This window comes from Canis lupus, chromosome 3 (genome assembly GCF_048164855.1).
Source record: "Canis lupus baileyi chromosome 3, mCanLup2.hap1, whole genome shotgun sequence".
NCBI classification, from domain to species: domain Eukaryota; kingdom Metazoa; phylum Chordata; class Mammalia; order Carnivora; family Canidae; genus Canis; species Canis lupus.
The window spans coordinates 41,511,683-41,528,253 of record NC_132840.1 but is presented as its reverse complement, the minus strand read 5'-3'; the positions used below and the strand labels follow the sequence as shown (position 1 = coordinate 41,528,253).

The 16,571-nt window shown below is 37.0% G+C and overlaps 1 protein-coding gene across 9 annotated transcripts in view; it reads left to right on the top strand.

The window, feature by feature from the left end:
* Positions 1-16,571, top strand: part of DOCK7 (dedicator of cytokinesis 7) — a 219,588-nt gene that overhangs the window by 28,741 nt on the left and 174,276 nt on the right. For 8 of the 9 annotated variants that reach the window (XM_072820523.1, XM_072820525.1, XM_072820522.1 and 5 more), the window contains 6 exons: positions 168-273; positions 8,781-8,956; positions 9,182-9,250; positions 14,238-14,367; positions 14,463-14,675; positions 15,011-15,096. In XM_072820523.1, coding sequence (XP_072676624.1) covers positions 168-273; positions 8,781-8,956; positions 9,182-9,250; positions 14,238-14,367; positions 14,463-14,675; positions 15,011-15,096 — 780 coding nt within the window. Of the gene's footprint in view, positions 1-167; positions 274-8,780; positions 8,957-9,181; positions 9,251-14,237; positions 14,368-14,462; positions 14,676-15,010; positions 15,097-16,571 lie in introns of those variants that run through there. The other variant, XM_072820530.1, reaches the window with a different exon arrangement.

Here is a 16,571-nt window from a genome sequence, read left to right as displayed (position 1 = left end):
TTCTGTAATTATAGGCAGTACTTACTAAAATATCTCTGAATTTGTGGCCCTATTGTTACTCTGAGATTTTGGTGGTTTTTAAATGAATATTTAATATACTTAGTTTCCTTCCATTTTTAACTTGGTTGTTTTCTTTTTTAATAATATATTTACTTACTTTGTTATAGAACTGTGGCTGCTGAAGTCAGGAAGCAGATCTCTGGACAATACAGCGGTTCTCCTCAACTACTCAAAAACCTCAACATTGTTGGCAATATATCCCATCATACCACAGTAAGTAACATATTTAAAATATGGGATGTTACTGGTGCATTACTGATGAGGCCATGAAAAAAACGTGGAAAGGCAAGAGCCAGTGGATTGGGTCCCATCACTAGTCTCATAATTTTATTTGTTCCTACTCCTTTCTTTCCTGAAATTTGAGTTGGGAAGACTGTCAGGAGGTGTAATAAAGGTATTGATTTTGTAGTTAACTCTGAAACTTTATATTCGGGATTTATCAATTCTAGAATTTTATAGTTGAGACTTCCCAGATCTAAGGTTATACATTACAGGAAAATTTAGGGGTCTATTCTAGAAATAGGTATTGAAGGAAATATTAATTATGTAGATTTGTAGTATTATCTGTCTCCTTTAATAGAAGGGAATATACAGTTATTGAATCGTTGACTTAACCAGTTATTGTGTCAGAGACATAAACATATGTATTCTTATTAAGAAACTGGCATGATAGGTAGCCCAGGTGGTTCAGTGGTTTAGCATCGCCTTCAGCCCAGGGCGTGATCCTAGAGAACAGGGATCGAGTCCCATGTCGGGCTCCCTGCATGGAGCCTGCTTCTCCCTCTGCCTGTGTCTCTGCCTCTCTCTCTCTCTGTGTCTCTCATGAATAAATAAAGTCTTAAAAAAAAAAACTGGCATGAGAATAATCAGGTTTTTTTTTTTTTTTTTTTTTTTTTTGAGAATAATCAGGTTTTAAAGAGAGAGCACGAGTACGGGATTGGCGGGGAGATGCAGAGGGATAGGGAAAGAAAAAATCCCAAATACTCTCCAATACTGGCCTCCATCTCATGACCCTGAGGTCATGACCTGAGCTGGTATCAAGAGTCAGATGCTTAACCCACTGAGCCACCCAGCGTTATAATAATTTAAAAAAAACACCTTGTTTTAAAAAAATATTTTATTTATTTATTCATGAGAGACAGAGAGAGAGGGGCAGAGTCTACTTCTTCTCCCTCTTTCTCTGACTGCCCCCGGGCTCCCCCACCTCTGCTCTCTTTCCCTCAAATAAATAAATAAAATCTAAACAAACAAACAAACCAAAAACCTGATACTTGCTAGTTATAGTAAGAATATGAATTAAAAATATACCACTATTTATACTCGTACAGCTGTGTAGCTGGAGAAAAATGTAATCCCACGGACTGGTCTCAGTTTATGACCACTTACTCACAAAGGCCTTAACATTTCCAAACAAATAGTATATTTTCCTAGTTCATTCATTTCCCCACTATTTTAGTTGACTTCTTTCATGCCTCCTTACTTTTTTTTTTTTTTAAGATTATTTATTTATTAATGAGAGAGAGAGAGAGAGAGAGAGAGCGTGTGGCAGAGGGAGAACCAGGCTTCAGGCAGGGAGCCCGATGTGGGACTCGATCCTGGATCTGCAGGATCAGGCCCTAGGCTGAAGGCGGCGCTAAACTGCTGAGCCACCCGGGCTGCCCATCATGCCTCCTTACTCTTAACCCCTAATCACTCTTTCCCATTTTTTTTTTCTTTTCCATTTTTATTCCTAAGATGACTTGGCTTCATATTGCACTTGTGAAAATTGAAGCAGTCAGAATAAAACTTCCATATACTCCTACCACCATGTGTATTCACTGATTGTCATCTGTATCCATGTAGTCTATGTTCACCTGTTACTTTGGATGAACCACTAGTGAACAAGTGGAGGCATTAATCAATTCCTCCTTCTCTCAGTTATTGAAATACAGTAATCCTCTCTTCCTTTTATCACCTTTCCTCTCTGTTTACCCTATCATTCCCATCAGTATGCAAACATGCTGTTATTTCTCCCACTTAAGAAAAGTCCTTCTCTTTTGCCCTACTTTTCTACCTGTCCCCAGCCTCTGGTATTTTTTTGCTCTACTTTGCAATACAGTTCCTTCAAAGGATTGTCAGAGCTTGCTGACTTCAGTTTGTCTTCTTGTATTCTCTTTGATAAAGTACATTTTTTTTTTAAGATTTTATTTATTTATTAATGGGAGAGAGAGAGAGAGAGAGGCAGAGACACAGGCAGAGAGAGAAGCAGGCTCCATGCAGGGAGCCCGACGTGGGATTTGATCTCGGGTCTCTGGGATCACGCCCTGGGCTGAAGGCAGGCGCTTAACCGCTGAGCCACCCAGGGATCCCTGATAAAGTACTTTTTAAATTATGGGAATCTTTAAACATATACAGAAATAGAAAGGCAAGTATAAACACTGATATTTTCTTAACCATAATGGTGTTACCAGACTTAACAAAATTAATGGTAATTCCTTGGTATCATCTAATATCTAATACATGCTAAATTTCCTTGCTTATCTGATAAATATCTTTTTGTAGTTGGGTTATTCAAATGGGGATGTATATAAAATCCACAGATAGAATTTGGTCTTTGATCACTTGTGTTAAAACAAAAACAGGGATCCCTGGGTGGCGCAGCGGTTTCGCGCCTGCCTTTGGCCCAGGGCGCGATCCTGGAGATCTGGGATCGAATCCCACGTCGGGCTCCCGGTGCATGGAGCCTGCTTCTCCCTCTGCCTGTGTCTCTGCCTCTCTCTCTCTCTCTCTCTCTCACTATGTGTCTATCATAAATAAAATAAAATAAAAATTAAAAAAACAAAACAAAAACAATTGAAGCAGTTTCTTCTTCCCTCAACTTTTTTTTTTTAAAAGATTTATTTATTCATGAGAGATACAGGGAGAGAGAGAGGCAGAGACATAGGCAGAGGGAGAAGCAGGCTCCCTGCAGGCAGCCTGATGCAGGACTCAATCTGAGATCCCGGGATCATGCCCTGAGCTGAAGGCAGACACTCAACCGCCAAGATACCCAGGTGTCCCTGGTTTAACTTTTTTTTTTTTTTTTTGGTTTAACTTTTTTTAACGACATTATTGAGTTTTAATTCACATGCCAAACAATTCACCCATTTAATTTACAAATCAGTGTATTTAATGTATTCACAGATTATATAATACAATTGTCCCCACAGTCAATTTAGAACATTTCTTAAAAAAATTTTTTTTTAAAAAAATTATTTGAGAGAAGGAGTGAGAGAGAACACAAGCAAAGGGGAGCACAGAGGGAGAGACAACAGAGAGCCCAACTTGGGGCTTGATCCCAGGATCTCGGGATTATGACCTGATCTGAAGGCAGGCACCCAACCAACTGAGCCACCTGGCACCCCTAGAACATTTTTGTTACCTCAAAAAAGAAACTCTTTAGCTATTACCCTTTATCCTCCTGTCCCTCAGCCCAAAATACCCTCTAATCAAATACCAGAATTTTTGATGGCATACCAAAAAGGATTGAAAGATCTTAACACTGAACATGTCAGCCAAATTCCAACACAATGATTGTTGAAGAAGGTATTTTAATATTGCCTATTGGATATTCTGTAGTGCTTCACTATTGCTTCTCATCACTCTTTAACCCTGCATATTGCCCAGCCACTTTCTTTTATAAAATCACGTTACAGTCTCTTCCCTTGGTTCATAAATATAGAATCTTTCCTTGGAGTCTTCAAAATAATTTATAGTTAAATTAGCTCATCATAACATTTCAAGACTGACCCAAGCAGCTGTCTCTGATGGGCATCAGAGGGAGGGGAGGTAGTTTTAGCAAAATAAATTTGTTTTTGTGATCCAAGTCTAGCTAACATCACATCTAGAAAGCCAGTAATCTGTGTGAGTTTGAGAGGCAAGATTGTTTATCCTATATTTAGTATTTCTAAGAAAGTGTCATAGCCTCCTTCCGTACCCTAAGACGTACTCATGGTATGGTTGGTCATTCTTTGAGGAAAGATTAATTTTGAATTAGACATATGCAAATACTTTCACCTTTTGTCATTATTTCATTGAATATTCATTTGTGACACTTCAAATCCTGAAAGGCATGCTGCCCTAGAAGTAATATCTGGGTCGAGAAATGTTGACTTAAAAAGTGTTTCAAAAATTTCACTTCAGGGGCACCTGGGTGGCTCAGCAGTTGAGCATCTGCCTTGGGCTCAGGCTATGATCCCGGGGTCCTGGGATCGAGTCCCACATCAGGCTCCCTGCATGGAGCCTGCTTCTGCCTCTGCCTCTCTCTCTCTCTCTGTGTCTCTCATGAATAAATAAATAAATCTTTAAAGAAATTTCACTTCAGTATATCTATGTCTGTCATCTATTTTGTGGTAATATGTATATAATAAAATTTATCATTTAACCACTTCTAAGTGTACAATTTAGTGGCATTAAGTGCATTCACAATATTGTGTAACCATCACCATTGCTATCCATAACTGCTATCCATTTCCAGAAAATTTTTCTTTATCCCAGACAGAAACCTTGTACCCATTAAACAACTCCTGGTTGCCTCCTCCTAACAGTCCCTAGCAACCTTTATTCTATTTCTGTGTCTATAAATTTGTCTATTCTGTGTACCTTATAAAGTACAATCATACAATATTTGTCTTTTTGTCTGTGGCTTATTACACTTAGCATTTCTTCAGAGATTTGTCTATATTCAGACTCAATAATATACCATACTTTTCCCATTCTGTTTTCAAATTCCTTATATGTCCTATTTGAAGTGAATTTTTTGTATATTATATAGGTAGGTCATACTTTTAAATTCACTCTGCCCTTCTCTTTTAATTGGTTTATGTAGACCATTTACATTTAATGTTATTATTGGTTTTGCTAGTGTTTTAGTCTGTTATTTTTTTTTTTTTAAATTTTTATTTATTTATGATAGTCACACAGAGAGAGAGAGAGAGAGAGAGAGAGGCAGAGACATACGCAGAGGGAGAAGCAGGCTCCATGCACCGGGAGCCCGACGTGGGATTCGATCCCGGGTCTCCAGGATCGCGCCCTGGGCCAAAGGCAGGCGCCAAACCGCTGCGCCACCCAGGGATCCCTTAGTCTGTTATTTTATTTTTTGTTCTTTCTGTTTTTTTTTCTGTTTTCTTTTTTCCTGTTTTCTGTGGGTTACCTGAACATTTTTTAGAACTCCATTTTGATCTATTTGTAGTGTTGTTGAGTGCATATCTTTGTATAGCTTTTTAAGTGGTTTCTTAGGTATTTACATAACATCACAAAACCAGTGTTGACATTTTACCAGTTTGATTGAAGTTTAGAAATTTTATGTACCTTTCTGTCCCTTTACCTTTTACTGTATTATGGAGACCACCTCAGATATTATCCCAGTAGTAAGAGGAAGAAGTGCTGTGTTATTACTGCATAGATGTCCCTGTGTGATCTCCACTGACACTGTGGAGGTGGGAGGCTCATACCTTCTAGTAGGTATGAACATCCCAGTTCCCCACTGTGACTTCTTTGATACCATGCTTGGTGGGGAGTGTTGGATGCCTTGTTACAGCTTTGTGAGGGTGAAGTCTAGCTTTTCACTTGGCCATGCTTGTGTAGATGTGGGTGGGTCCACACTTTTTTATATAGTGTTCTGCTGAAATAGTATGGTTATTGTCTAAAACTTTTCTGTTTTGCTGTGCTTCCCCTCTCTTTGTCTAACGGCTGGGGAGAAGAGGGTTTTGTTAGAGTTCCCCCACAACCCACCCCATGCCATGTTCCTTGGTGTTTCTGGTTTGTGAGCTTTTCTAGTTCCAAGTGTGGAGTTACCTACAGCAAAAAGAAATTTAGGTAACTCGTTGTTGTGCCATTCCTTGGGTCCCAAGGTCCCTACTGATTTGCCTTTTTTCTCTACTTTTTAGAATCTTCAGATGTTTATTTTATATTGACTGTCCAGGATTTATAGTTACAATTAGTGGGAAGAATAGGGAAAAGTAGGTCTACTTCATCCTTCCAGAAGTGGAAGTATGTCCTAATGACTTTTCATGTTGAACATTTTTTTATGTGCTAACTGGCTGTTTCTGTATCTTCCTGTGTGAATGTTTTGTCAACCCCCTCTTGCATTTATTTAAGAGGGTGGTTTGTCCTCTTAAATAAATTATTGAGATGTAGGACTTCTTTATATATTCTAGGCACCAGTCTCTTGTTAAATATGTTTTGTGAATATTTCCTCTTAGTGTGGCTTGCCTATTCATTTTCTTTTCTTTTCTTTCTTTTTTTTTTTTTTTTTTGAGATTTTATTTTTTTATTTCATGAGAGGCATAGAGAGAGAGAGAGAGGCAGAGACATAGGCAGAGGGAGAAGCAGGCTCCCTGCAAGGAGCCCAATACAGGACTCTATCCTGGACTCCAGGATCATGCCCTGAGCTGACAGCAGACGCTCAACCGCTGGCCACCCAGACATCCCTGCCTATTCATTTTCTTAACTGTCTTTTGATGTATCAGATTTTTCTTTTATGATTATTTCTATGTCATGTCTTGGAAATGTTTGCTTGCTCCCAAATCATAAAGACATTCTCCTAGGCTAGATGTTGAATTTTAATGGTGTTTAGTATTTATATTTGAGTCCCTGATCCATCTCAATTTTAATTTTGTGTATATTGTGATGTAAGAATTGAGATTCATCCCCCCCAACCCCCCGTATAGATAGCCAGTTTTTTCAGCAATTATGGTTGAAGAATATTGTTTCCCTACTGAATTGCTTCTTTCCCTGTTTTAGGAACAGGGATAGTATATGATGTATACGCTATACATCGTGATAGTATATGATGTACTTGAGAGAATAAGTAAGGTAGGATGCTTATGAGAGAAAAATCTTGAATTGTAGAGCTTGAAGATCCATTTTTAAATTTTGCACTACCATTTGTGGCTATTTCATTTTCAGGAGTTGTTTGTCTTTGAGCACAAATGCCTTTCTTTGTAGAATTGAAATACTAATTATCTCTAACTTACAGGTTTTGGGAGAGGTTTGAATGAGAAAGCATATAAAGATAATAGCAGCTATATTTTGAGTGTTATGGTGTGCCAGTCATTTATTATTTTACTTAACTATCTTTAAAATGTTGCTTTACCTGTCAGTGGTTGTTCAGTCCAAAGCAGCATAGATTAAAGCACCTTCTTTTTTTTTTTTTTTTTTAAATGTTTATTTATTTATGATAGTCACAGAGAGAGAAAGAGAGAGAGGCAGAGACACAGGCAGAGGGAGAAGCAGGCTCCATGCACCGGAAGCCCGATGTGGGATTCGATCCCGGGTCTCCAGGATCGCGCCCTGGGCCAAAGGCAGGCGCCAAACCCCTGCACCACCCAGGGATCCCAAAGCACCTTCTTTTTCATAACACAAATAGTGTCTCTGTTTTTACCTGGTTGAACATCTTGAGAAATTACATGTTATTATTATCATTGGTCCACAAGTGCACATTTGTTATATAACTTCATAATTTTGCTTGAATATTTTTTTCTGGTGTTAGATAAGAGGTAGTGTATCTTATTAAAATGTATAATTTCAGCTTGGCTAAGGAATTCTGTGAATATTCTATTATTGCTAATAGATACTTTTCATAGAGTCTGCGTATCAGTTTCTTTTTTTTTTTTTTAAATTTTTTATTTATTATTTATGATAGTCACAGAGCGAGAGAGAGGCAGAGACATAGGCAGAGGGAGAAGCAGGCTCCATGCACTGGGAGCCCGACGTGGGATTCGATCCTGGGTCTCCAGGATCGTGCCCTGGGCCAAAGACAGGCGCCAAACCACTGCGCCACCCAGGGATCCTGCGTATCAGTTTCTCATGGCTGCTGGAACAAAGTACCGCAGACTGTGCAGCTTAAAACAACAGGAATTTATCTTCTCACAGTGCTGGAGCCCAGAATGATATCGGTGGTCAGCAATCTGGGTTTTGGTGAGGTCACAGTCCCTTCAGAGGCTCCCTTCAGAATCTGTTCCATGCCTTGTCCAGATCTGGTGGCTGCTTCAGGCTGTATCTCTTCTATCTTTAAGGCCCAAATCTTAGCATGTCTCTTTGCTGTGTCTTCTGGCTTTCTCCTCTGTGTGGCCCAAACTCCTTGTATCTCCATATGAGGATATTTATGATTGTGCTTAGGACCCACTCATATAATCCAGGATAATGTCCTCATTTTAAGATCCTTAATCATGTTCAAATATTCTTTTATTTGTGTGTATGTATGTATGTATGTATGTATTTATTTTACCATGTAAGGTCCGTGATTGAGATGTAGAAATCTTTGGAGGCCATTTTCAGCCTACCATGGACTGGTTATATATTTTTACTAGAATACTCAACAATAAATAACATCAAATAAAGTAAAAGCACTGCTTATAAACTTAGGAATGACAATTCCAAAGATATATAAAAGAAAAAAAGAATCCTAATGAGCATTTTGTAACCATAAAATATTCTAAAACTGTTAATTATCTTTACTGATTTTATGTGAGGGGAAGTGAGATGAGTATTGACTCAAAAGCATAAACAAATATAAGAAGGCCGACACCTTGTGGTTTCTTTAGTGCATCTGGCCAAATGAATCTTTGCTGACATTTTAGAAATAACTAGGTTAAAAACGTATATTTTTTAAAACAAATTTCCTTTGCTTAGAGTTTTAAAATTGTTACATCCACCTCTCCCTTTCTACCCACCTCTCACACCCACTACTCTTTATAAAGGTGCCCCTTACTGAAGCAGTGGATCCAGTGGATTTGGAGGAATACCTCAGTACTCATCCTTTAGGTGTGGATGCTGGGCCATTGAGGGATTTGATTGAGTTCCCTCCAGATGATATTGAAGTTGTTTATAGTCCTAGGGACTGCAGAACCCTTGTGTCAGCTGTACCTGAAGAAAGGTAAGGAGATTATCTACCTATTTTTGGTTTTAGTGTTACTGTGGAAAGGCTTCCTTCCTTGATTTTATTCAGATCCTATCATATGGTGATGTTGTTTCCTATTATATGAACAAGAACGGAAGCAACCAAATTCACAAACATCATTGCTTTCCTTACTAAATTACAAATGTATGTTCTTTTTTTATTTATTTTTTATTTATCGTTTTTTGTTCTTTTTTAAAATAGTGAGATGGATCCACATGTTAGAGATTGTATAAGAAGTTATACAGAGGACTGGGCGATTGTGATCAGAAAGTAAGTTATATGTTTATTATAACATTAAAAATGCTGAGTAGGATCTAGAAATGGATTAAGGTAGATTAATAATAATTATGAGACCTGAACATTCATTTAAAAAAATTGCTGAAGAAGCAAAAGAAGAACTTTTTTTTTTTTTTTTTTTTTTTAAGAAGAAACTTTTGTATATAGATATTTTCTCCTTAGGAGTTCTACAACTATTGCTGCCTACATTTACTTAACTTTCCTTATAAGATAATAGGCTTATCAGTAGTATTTCTATATTGTCACTGACCATTAATAACTAGTAATATATAATTATAATAATTTATAATCTAATTTTTTGGGAAAAAATGAGTAGGTATTGATGAATAATTTGTATTCAAAAGAATCCAGTTTGTTGAAACTTAAATAGTTAAATGGAATAGCCAGCTTTCTAGATCAAGCTGTTTGAAAGGTTTCCACCCTTTATTAATAGGTCCTTATTTATAGGTGTTTGAATCAGGTAAATATTTTTAAAAAGTAATATTTTGTTCTACCACAAAATTTCTTTTTCTAATGGATGGTGTTTGAGATATCAAGTCAGGTTAAGAGCAAAAGGTAAGTTTCCTTTGCTATTTTTAATTTACATACTGAAGAGTCTTCATACTGAAAATTTTTAGTTTATTTTTCTAAATGCAATATAATGATTGAAGTAGTGAAGAATTCTGTTATGACATTGTTTTCACAAATGAAGTTGTGTATGCTAAATTGTACTAGAAATGGTGATGTATCCTTTGCTTATTGTTTTGCCTTTATGGCAGCCGTCTTATTTCACTGGGTTTAATATTGTGCTATGCATCACTTGGGGATACTGCTGACATGCTTTTTAGTTTTAGTGTGACCTAATAAAAGCACAGTCTGCTACCCTTTATAAAGAAGAGCTGTTTTTATGAACTTAAAATTTTGATAAGTAATTCAGTAGCTAGATTTTTGGCATTACTGAAGAAAACTGTTCTTCTATCAGATAACTCAAAAGTCTTTACCTCTATACATGTATGTTGGAAACTTCTAATCAGAAATCTTAATATAAAGAGATTAGTTGCAAAACATTAATCTCAGAATCATGGAGTGTGCTACTTAGTTCTCATCATGGGATTGCTGACCTTGCTTTAGGCAAGATGGTAAGGTTGTTAGCATTTTTGGGTACTTACTACGTGTTGGGCATTTTATTGGGCAATTGGCACTCATCTCAGAATTCCAACAGATAACGTAGCTCAGGCTCAGAGTAGTTAAGTAATGTCTTTGAGGTCCTACAGCCAGAAAGTGGGATAGTCTGGATTAGAACCTGGAGCATCAGATTCTTTTTTTTTTTTTTTTAATTTTATTTATTTATTCATGAGAGACAGAGAGAGAGAGAGAGAGAGAGAGAGAGAGAGAGAGAGAAGAGAGGCAGAGGACAGGCAGAGGGAGAAGCAAGCTCCATGCAGGGAGCCCGACGCGGGACTCGATCTCCAGGGTCTCCAGAATCAGGCCCTGGGCTGAAGGCGGTGCCAAACCGCTGAACTGCCCGGGCTGCCCGGAGCATCAGATTCTAATGCTTAAATTTTTTCTTTACATCAGATATTATTTATCATTTACAGCAGTAAATGGCAAAAGGGGTACTTTTGGGCTACAGGTTTTAAAGTATCCCTGAAAAATAGAAGATAGGGTGTGATTGGAACATAAGAGAAAACCACAGTACAGAATAATTTGAGGAGAAGATAAATAAAAAAACCTCAATAGGGTTGTACGCTCAGAAGCAGTGAATTCACACAATGGAAAGGGGACCTGAGGTAACTGTTGGACATTTGGGTACTCTGACCCCTGTACCATGTTTGCACAGGAGTGGCTGCAGAGCTATCTGCCTTTTTTTTTTTAGAGCAGTGATTATGGGGGCTTGAGCTGATAATACAGTGCTCAGGGTGGGCATGCCTTGGAAGATGGAGGAGGCCCTCATACCCGGAACAGTAGATACTAGCAGATTCTGCCCAGCAGCATGATTGCCTCTTCTCTGTAGTCACCGGATATGGGCTGAGCAAACACATATGGTGTTTGCAGGTAGATATGGGGTTACAGATTTAAAAAGGAGCATAGCACCCAGATTTGCCAACTGTTTGATGAAAACCAGCGTGCTTCAAAGAGAATTATCAATCGACAAATAATAGAACTGACAATTTAAAGTTGGCAGTAGTTGAGAGAACACAGATCAAGACCCATAGTGTAATTAATATCCTTAAGGAGATGTGAAAGGATATGGCAGACATATAAACCAGTTGTCTGGGATCCCTGGGTGGCGCAGCGGTTTAGCGCCTGCCTTTGGCCCAGGGCGCGATCCTGGAGACCCGGGATCGAATCCCACGTCGGGCTCCCGGTGCATGGAGCCTGCTTCTCCCTCTGCCTGTGTCTCTGCCTCTCTCTCTCTCTCTGTGTGTGACTATCATAAATAAATAAAAATTAAAAAAAAAAAATAAACCAGTTGTCTTTGGAAATTAATATTTTATTCAGTGAAAAAATATTAAAAACTCAGCAGATGGGCTTAATGGCGAAGTGGATGTGACTGAAGAGTGGAATAATAAGCCATAAGATGAAACCACACCATTCTTCTGTAATGCAGCACATCAGGATAAAGGGACAGAAAGTACTTCACTCATTCAAATACTCAACAAATACTTTCTGAGAGTCTGGTATGTGCCAGGCACTATGCTAAGCAGTGATGAAACAGCAGTCAACAAAACCAATTCCCTGCCCTCATGGAGCTTACTTTCTATTTGGGGATGAGGGCAATGGACAATAAACAAACACAGATAAATATTAATAGGTATGGTAGAGGTAACTCTTATGGAGGAAAAAAAAGTAGAGTGAGGGGGATAATGAGAGCCAAGAAATGGGACTAAATTTCCTACCTTGTAAATTAATCAGAAGAGACCTTAGAGACAAGGTGAATTTGAGCAAAGACCTGAAGAAAGTAAGGAGTGAGGCCTTTGCATATCTGGGGGAGGAGTGTATTAGGCAGAGGGAAGAAGAGCACATGCAAAGCCTCTATACTAGAAACATGCTAGGAATGGTCAGGGAATAGCAAAGAGGTCAGCGTGGCTGGAATAGAATAAATGAGGGACAGGATGCCAGGATATGCGGTCATAGCAATGGTGGTGTATATGGGGGGGGGGTTGGATGGGTAATCACGTAGAGCCTTATAGCAACCAACTAGAGGTCAGAGTGGATGATTCAGAAGAGTATTGATCATGAATCATGTCATTCTTCTAAGCTCCTGTGAATTTTATACTGTCAATATTTTAGGTCATAAAGGAGGCAGAATTCAACACATTTCTGGTTTTTTAGAGTAGCTTAGACATACAACTTCACAAAATAAGGCCCTTTAAACATTTCATGAAAGATTAAAACATCGACTTTTGAATAAAACCTTTCATGTTACTATGAGTATCTTTATTTTAGTTCTTCTAGAGAAAAATGCTTTCTTTCACTTTGTGATTACCCTGTGATATGAACATCGTGTAGCTGCTGTTTTAATATCTTTAGGAACAAGACACAATATGAATGATTCATATCAAGTGTGATTCTTTACTACTTCATAAATTCACTGGTGACAAGAACCGTATCATTATCTAGTAATCATAATTATTTTTGTTCCAATTAAAATTTTCCCCAGTGGGACTGTATGAGGTGTGGAATAATAATCACTCTTTGATCTTAGTGTCTGTTTAATGCTCTTGGATATTGGATTTTTAGGAAAGAAGCTTACCTTAATTTAAGAGTTAATTCTAAGTCTGACATATATATTATGTAGCAGTATATGTTAAGTGATATATGTATACAATGGTATAGATCTTACTGTTTTCCCATTTAAAAGTCTGCAGCTTTGAGATGCCTGGGTAGCTCAGCAGTTAAGCATCTGCCTTCGGCTCAGGGCATGATTGTGGAGTCCCAGGATCAAGCCCCACATCGGGCTCCCTGCATGGAGCTTGCTTCTCCTTCTGCCTATGTCTCTGCCTCTGTGTCTCTGTGTCTCTCATGAGTAAATAAATAAAATCTTTAAAAAAATTTTTTAAAAAAGTCTGCAGTTTTAGCTTGTTTAAGATCTTTTATATATAATGACACAAGGAACTTTTTTTGGCTATTTGAAATTTTAAGATTCAGTGCTTTTTATTTTTCTACCTTTTAAAAATTTACATTGTTATGAATGCAGTATATATTTTCTACTCTCTCAATTTATTCTTTAACCTTGCTTCCTATCCTTTTTACTGAAAAGAAAAAAATTATCTGACTTGGAAGTACAACTTATGTTAAAAATACATGGTTGTGGGCAGCCTGGGTGGCTCAGCGGTTTAGTGCCGCATTCAGCTCAGGGCGTGATCCTAGAGTCCCGGGATCGAGTCCCACGTGGGGCTCTCTGCATGGCGCCTGCTTCTCCTTCTGCCTGTATCTTTGCCTCTCTCTCTCTCTCTCTCTGTGTGTCTCTCATGAATAAATAAATAAATAAATCTAAAAAAAATAATACATGGTTGTTGTGGAAAGGAGAATATGACTTACTTTTGGAATCTTCTAATCTGCTCTCTAGTTGGAATAAAGGAACTTTGAGTGGAAGTCTTTTTCTTTCTTTTTTTTAAAAGATTTTATTTATTCAAGAGAGAAAACATGAGCTCTGTCAAGCAGAGGGAACAGCAGAGGGAGAGGGAGAAGCAGACACCCTCCTGAGCAGAGAGCCTGACTCAGGGCTCAATCCCAGAACCCTATCTATGATCATGACCTAAGCTGAAGGCATACACTTAATCGACTGAGTCACACAGGTGCCCCGAATGGAAATCTTTTTAAACCTCTGGTTAAATGTTTAACACAATTAAAACTGCTGGAATGTGTCCTTATTAATGTTAAGAAATAATACAGAGAACAGTTGGCTCGTTACGTAATGGTGAAAATGAAAAATTTCTAAAAACTGATCTTTATTTAACTACTTTGTTTTGAATAGGTATCATAAATTGGGAACAGGATTTAATCCTAATACATTAGATAAACAGAAAGAAAGGCAAAAAGGTTTGCCAAAGCAGGTCTTTGAATCTGATGAAGCTCCAGATGGCAACAGCTACCAGGATGAGCAAGTAATATTTTTATTTTTAAATGACTAAAGGAGATTATTTGAAAGTAGTTTATTTTTTTATTTCTTCATTAATTTATTTAATGTTTTGCATGGCAGGATGATCTTAAAAGACGTTCAATGTCAATAGATGATACTCCAAGGGGTAGCTGGGCCTGCAGTATTTTTGACTTGAAAAATTCACTTCCTGATGCTTTGCTTCCCAATTTACTTGACCGAACTCCTAATGAAGAAATAGACCGGCAGAATGATGACCAAAGGAAATCGAATCGTCATAAGGAACTCTTTGCTCTGCACCCATCACCAGATGAGGTATAGATATTTGGATATAAAGAAGCAGATGATTAAGATAGATATTTTGGAAGTATTGCATATAGTATTATTATACTGTCGGGAATAAAACTTAACTGAAACATATTCACTCAAATAAAAACATACTTTTTATTTGAGTGAATATATTATACTTAATATATAACCTCTGTGAATCGAGCACACTTAGGATCTAATGACTTCTGATTGAGGGTAAATCAGTCCTTGTTTTATGTCCTCAGTTGTGAAGATTCCAAGTATTTGATTAATAAGTTCTTAAAAATTTTAAAGGGTTGAAATATAAAAATGTTCATTTAATGTTGCTTGTCAATTTGTAGGAAGAGCCCATAGAACGACTTAGTGTTCCTGATGTGCCCAAAGAGCATTTTGGTCAGAGACTTCTTGTAAAATGTTTATCACTCAAGTGAGTATTTATTTTGTTTATGGTATTAACTTTTATTTTTCAAATAGTATTTTGAGTATTAGTATAATAAAATCCCAGTAGATTTTGTACTTGTTTTAATACCCTTCTGAGAATGATCTTCTATACATAATTTTAAATGCTACTGAGCATTAGAGTTGATGTATGAAGCTGAGCTTAAGAGCATTTTTGACTCACAGGTGGAAATGACTCTTTGTCACAGCTATATATAATTAATCTTAAAACTTGAAAAGCATTTCCTAAATATCTTGTGTCTACCAGTTGCTATACTTGGCTTGGGGAATATAAAGGCAAAGTAGCTTTTCCCTTAAAGAGTTGATTATACATTTGTCACCTGGTAGGCTTTGTGGGTTTTTTTTTGTGTGTGTGTGAAGATTTTGAAGTATATATATTTTTCCTTATGTAAAATAGTTAAATGACTTTTGACCTAACATCATTAAAGTGATTTATCTTAAATTTTGTTCTTCACAAGTGCTTTCTCTTTTTTAATTTCTATTTTAATTCATCCTGTCTTCAGTCTAATTGTATAAGATAGACATTATTTTCTTCATTTTACAAATGAGGAAACGAGGATTCAAAAGCATAAGCATAGGTTAACAGGCATGCTCATTGTTTTGCACCCAGTTATTGAAAAAAATAAACTATACTCTTCATTATATCATGTTAATATTATAGTTTATTTTTGGTTCTGACTTAAACGAAGTTTCAATTCATAGAACTTTCTAAAAGAAGCAGCTCATAGGGACAGACCACTTCTATCTCTGGATAACTTGGGTAGTTTTCTTCCTTTGTGAATTAAGGCACTATTTATTTAGTTAGATTTATCTAGACCCCTGTTAGTGCTTTAGTGCATTGAGTCTTTTGAGTATCAGGACAGCTAATATCAGTTCTTATGATTTTCTTTTTGTTTTTTTTTCTTTTGTTTTTTTAATAGCTTTATTATGATATAATTTACATATAAAATTCACCCTTTTAAAAGTCAGTGGTTTATTTGTTTTTTTATTTAGTTTTAAGATTATAGTTTTAACATAGTTAACTAATGGCATTATATTATTTTTAGGTGTACAATGTAGTGATTTACTAATACTGTACATTACTCAGTGCTTATCATGATAAGTGTACTCTTAATCCCCTTTACCTATTTCACCCATCTGCCAACCTACCACCCCTCTGGTAACTATCAGTTTGTTCTCTACACTTGAGAGTCTTTCTTTTGGTTTGTGTCTTTTTTTGTTCGTTTGTTTGTTTTTTAAATTGTACATGTGAATGAAATCATTCAGTTTTTGTCTTTTACTAACTGAGTTATTTTGCTTGGCATTATATTCTTTCTCTTCCTTCTTTTGCTCACTTCTTTTTTTTTTTTTTTTTTGGTAAAGATTTATTTATTTATTTGACAGAGAGGGAGAACATGCATGAGTGAGGGGAGGGACAGAGGGGGAAAGAGAGAATCTCAAGCA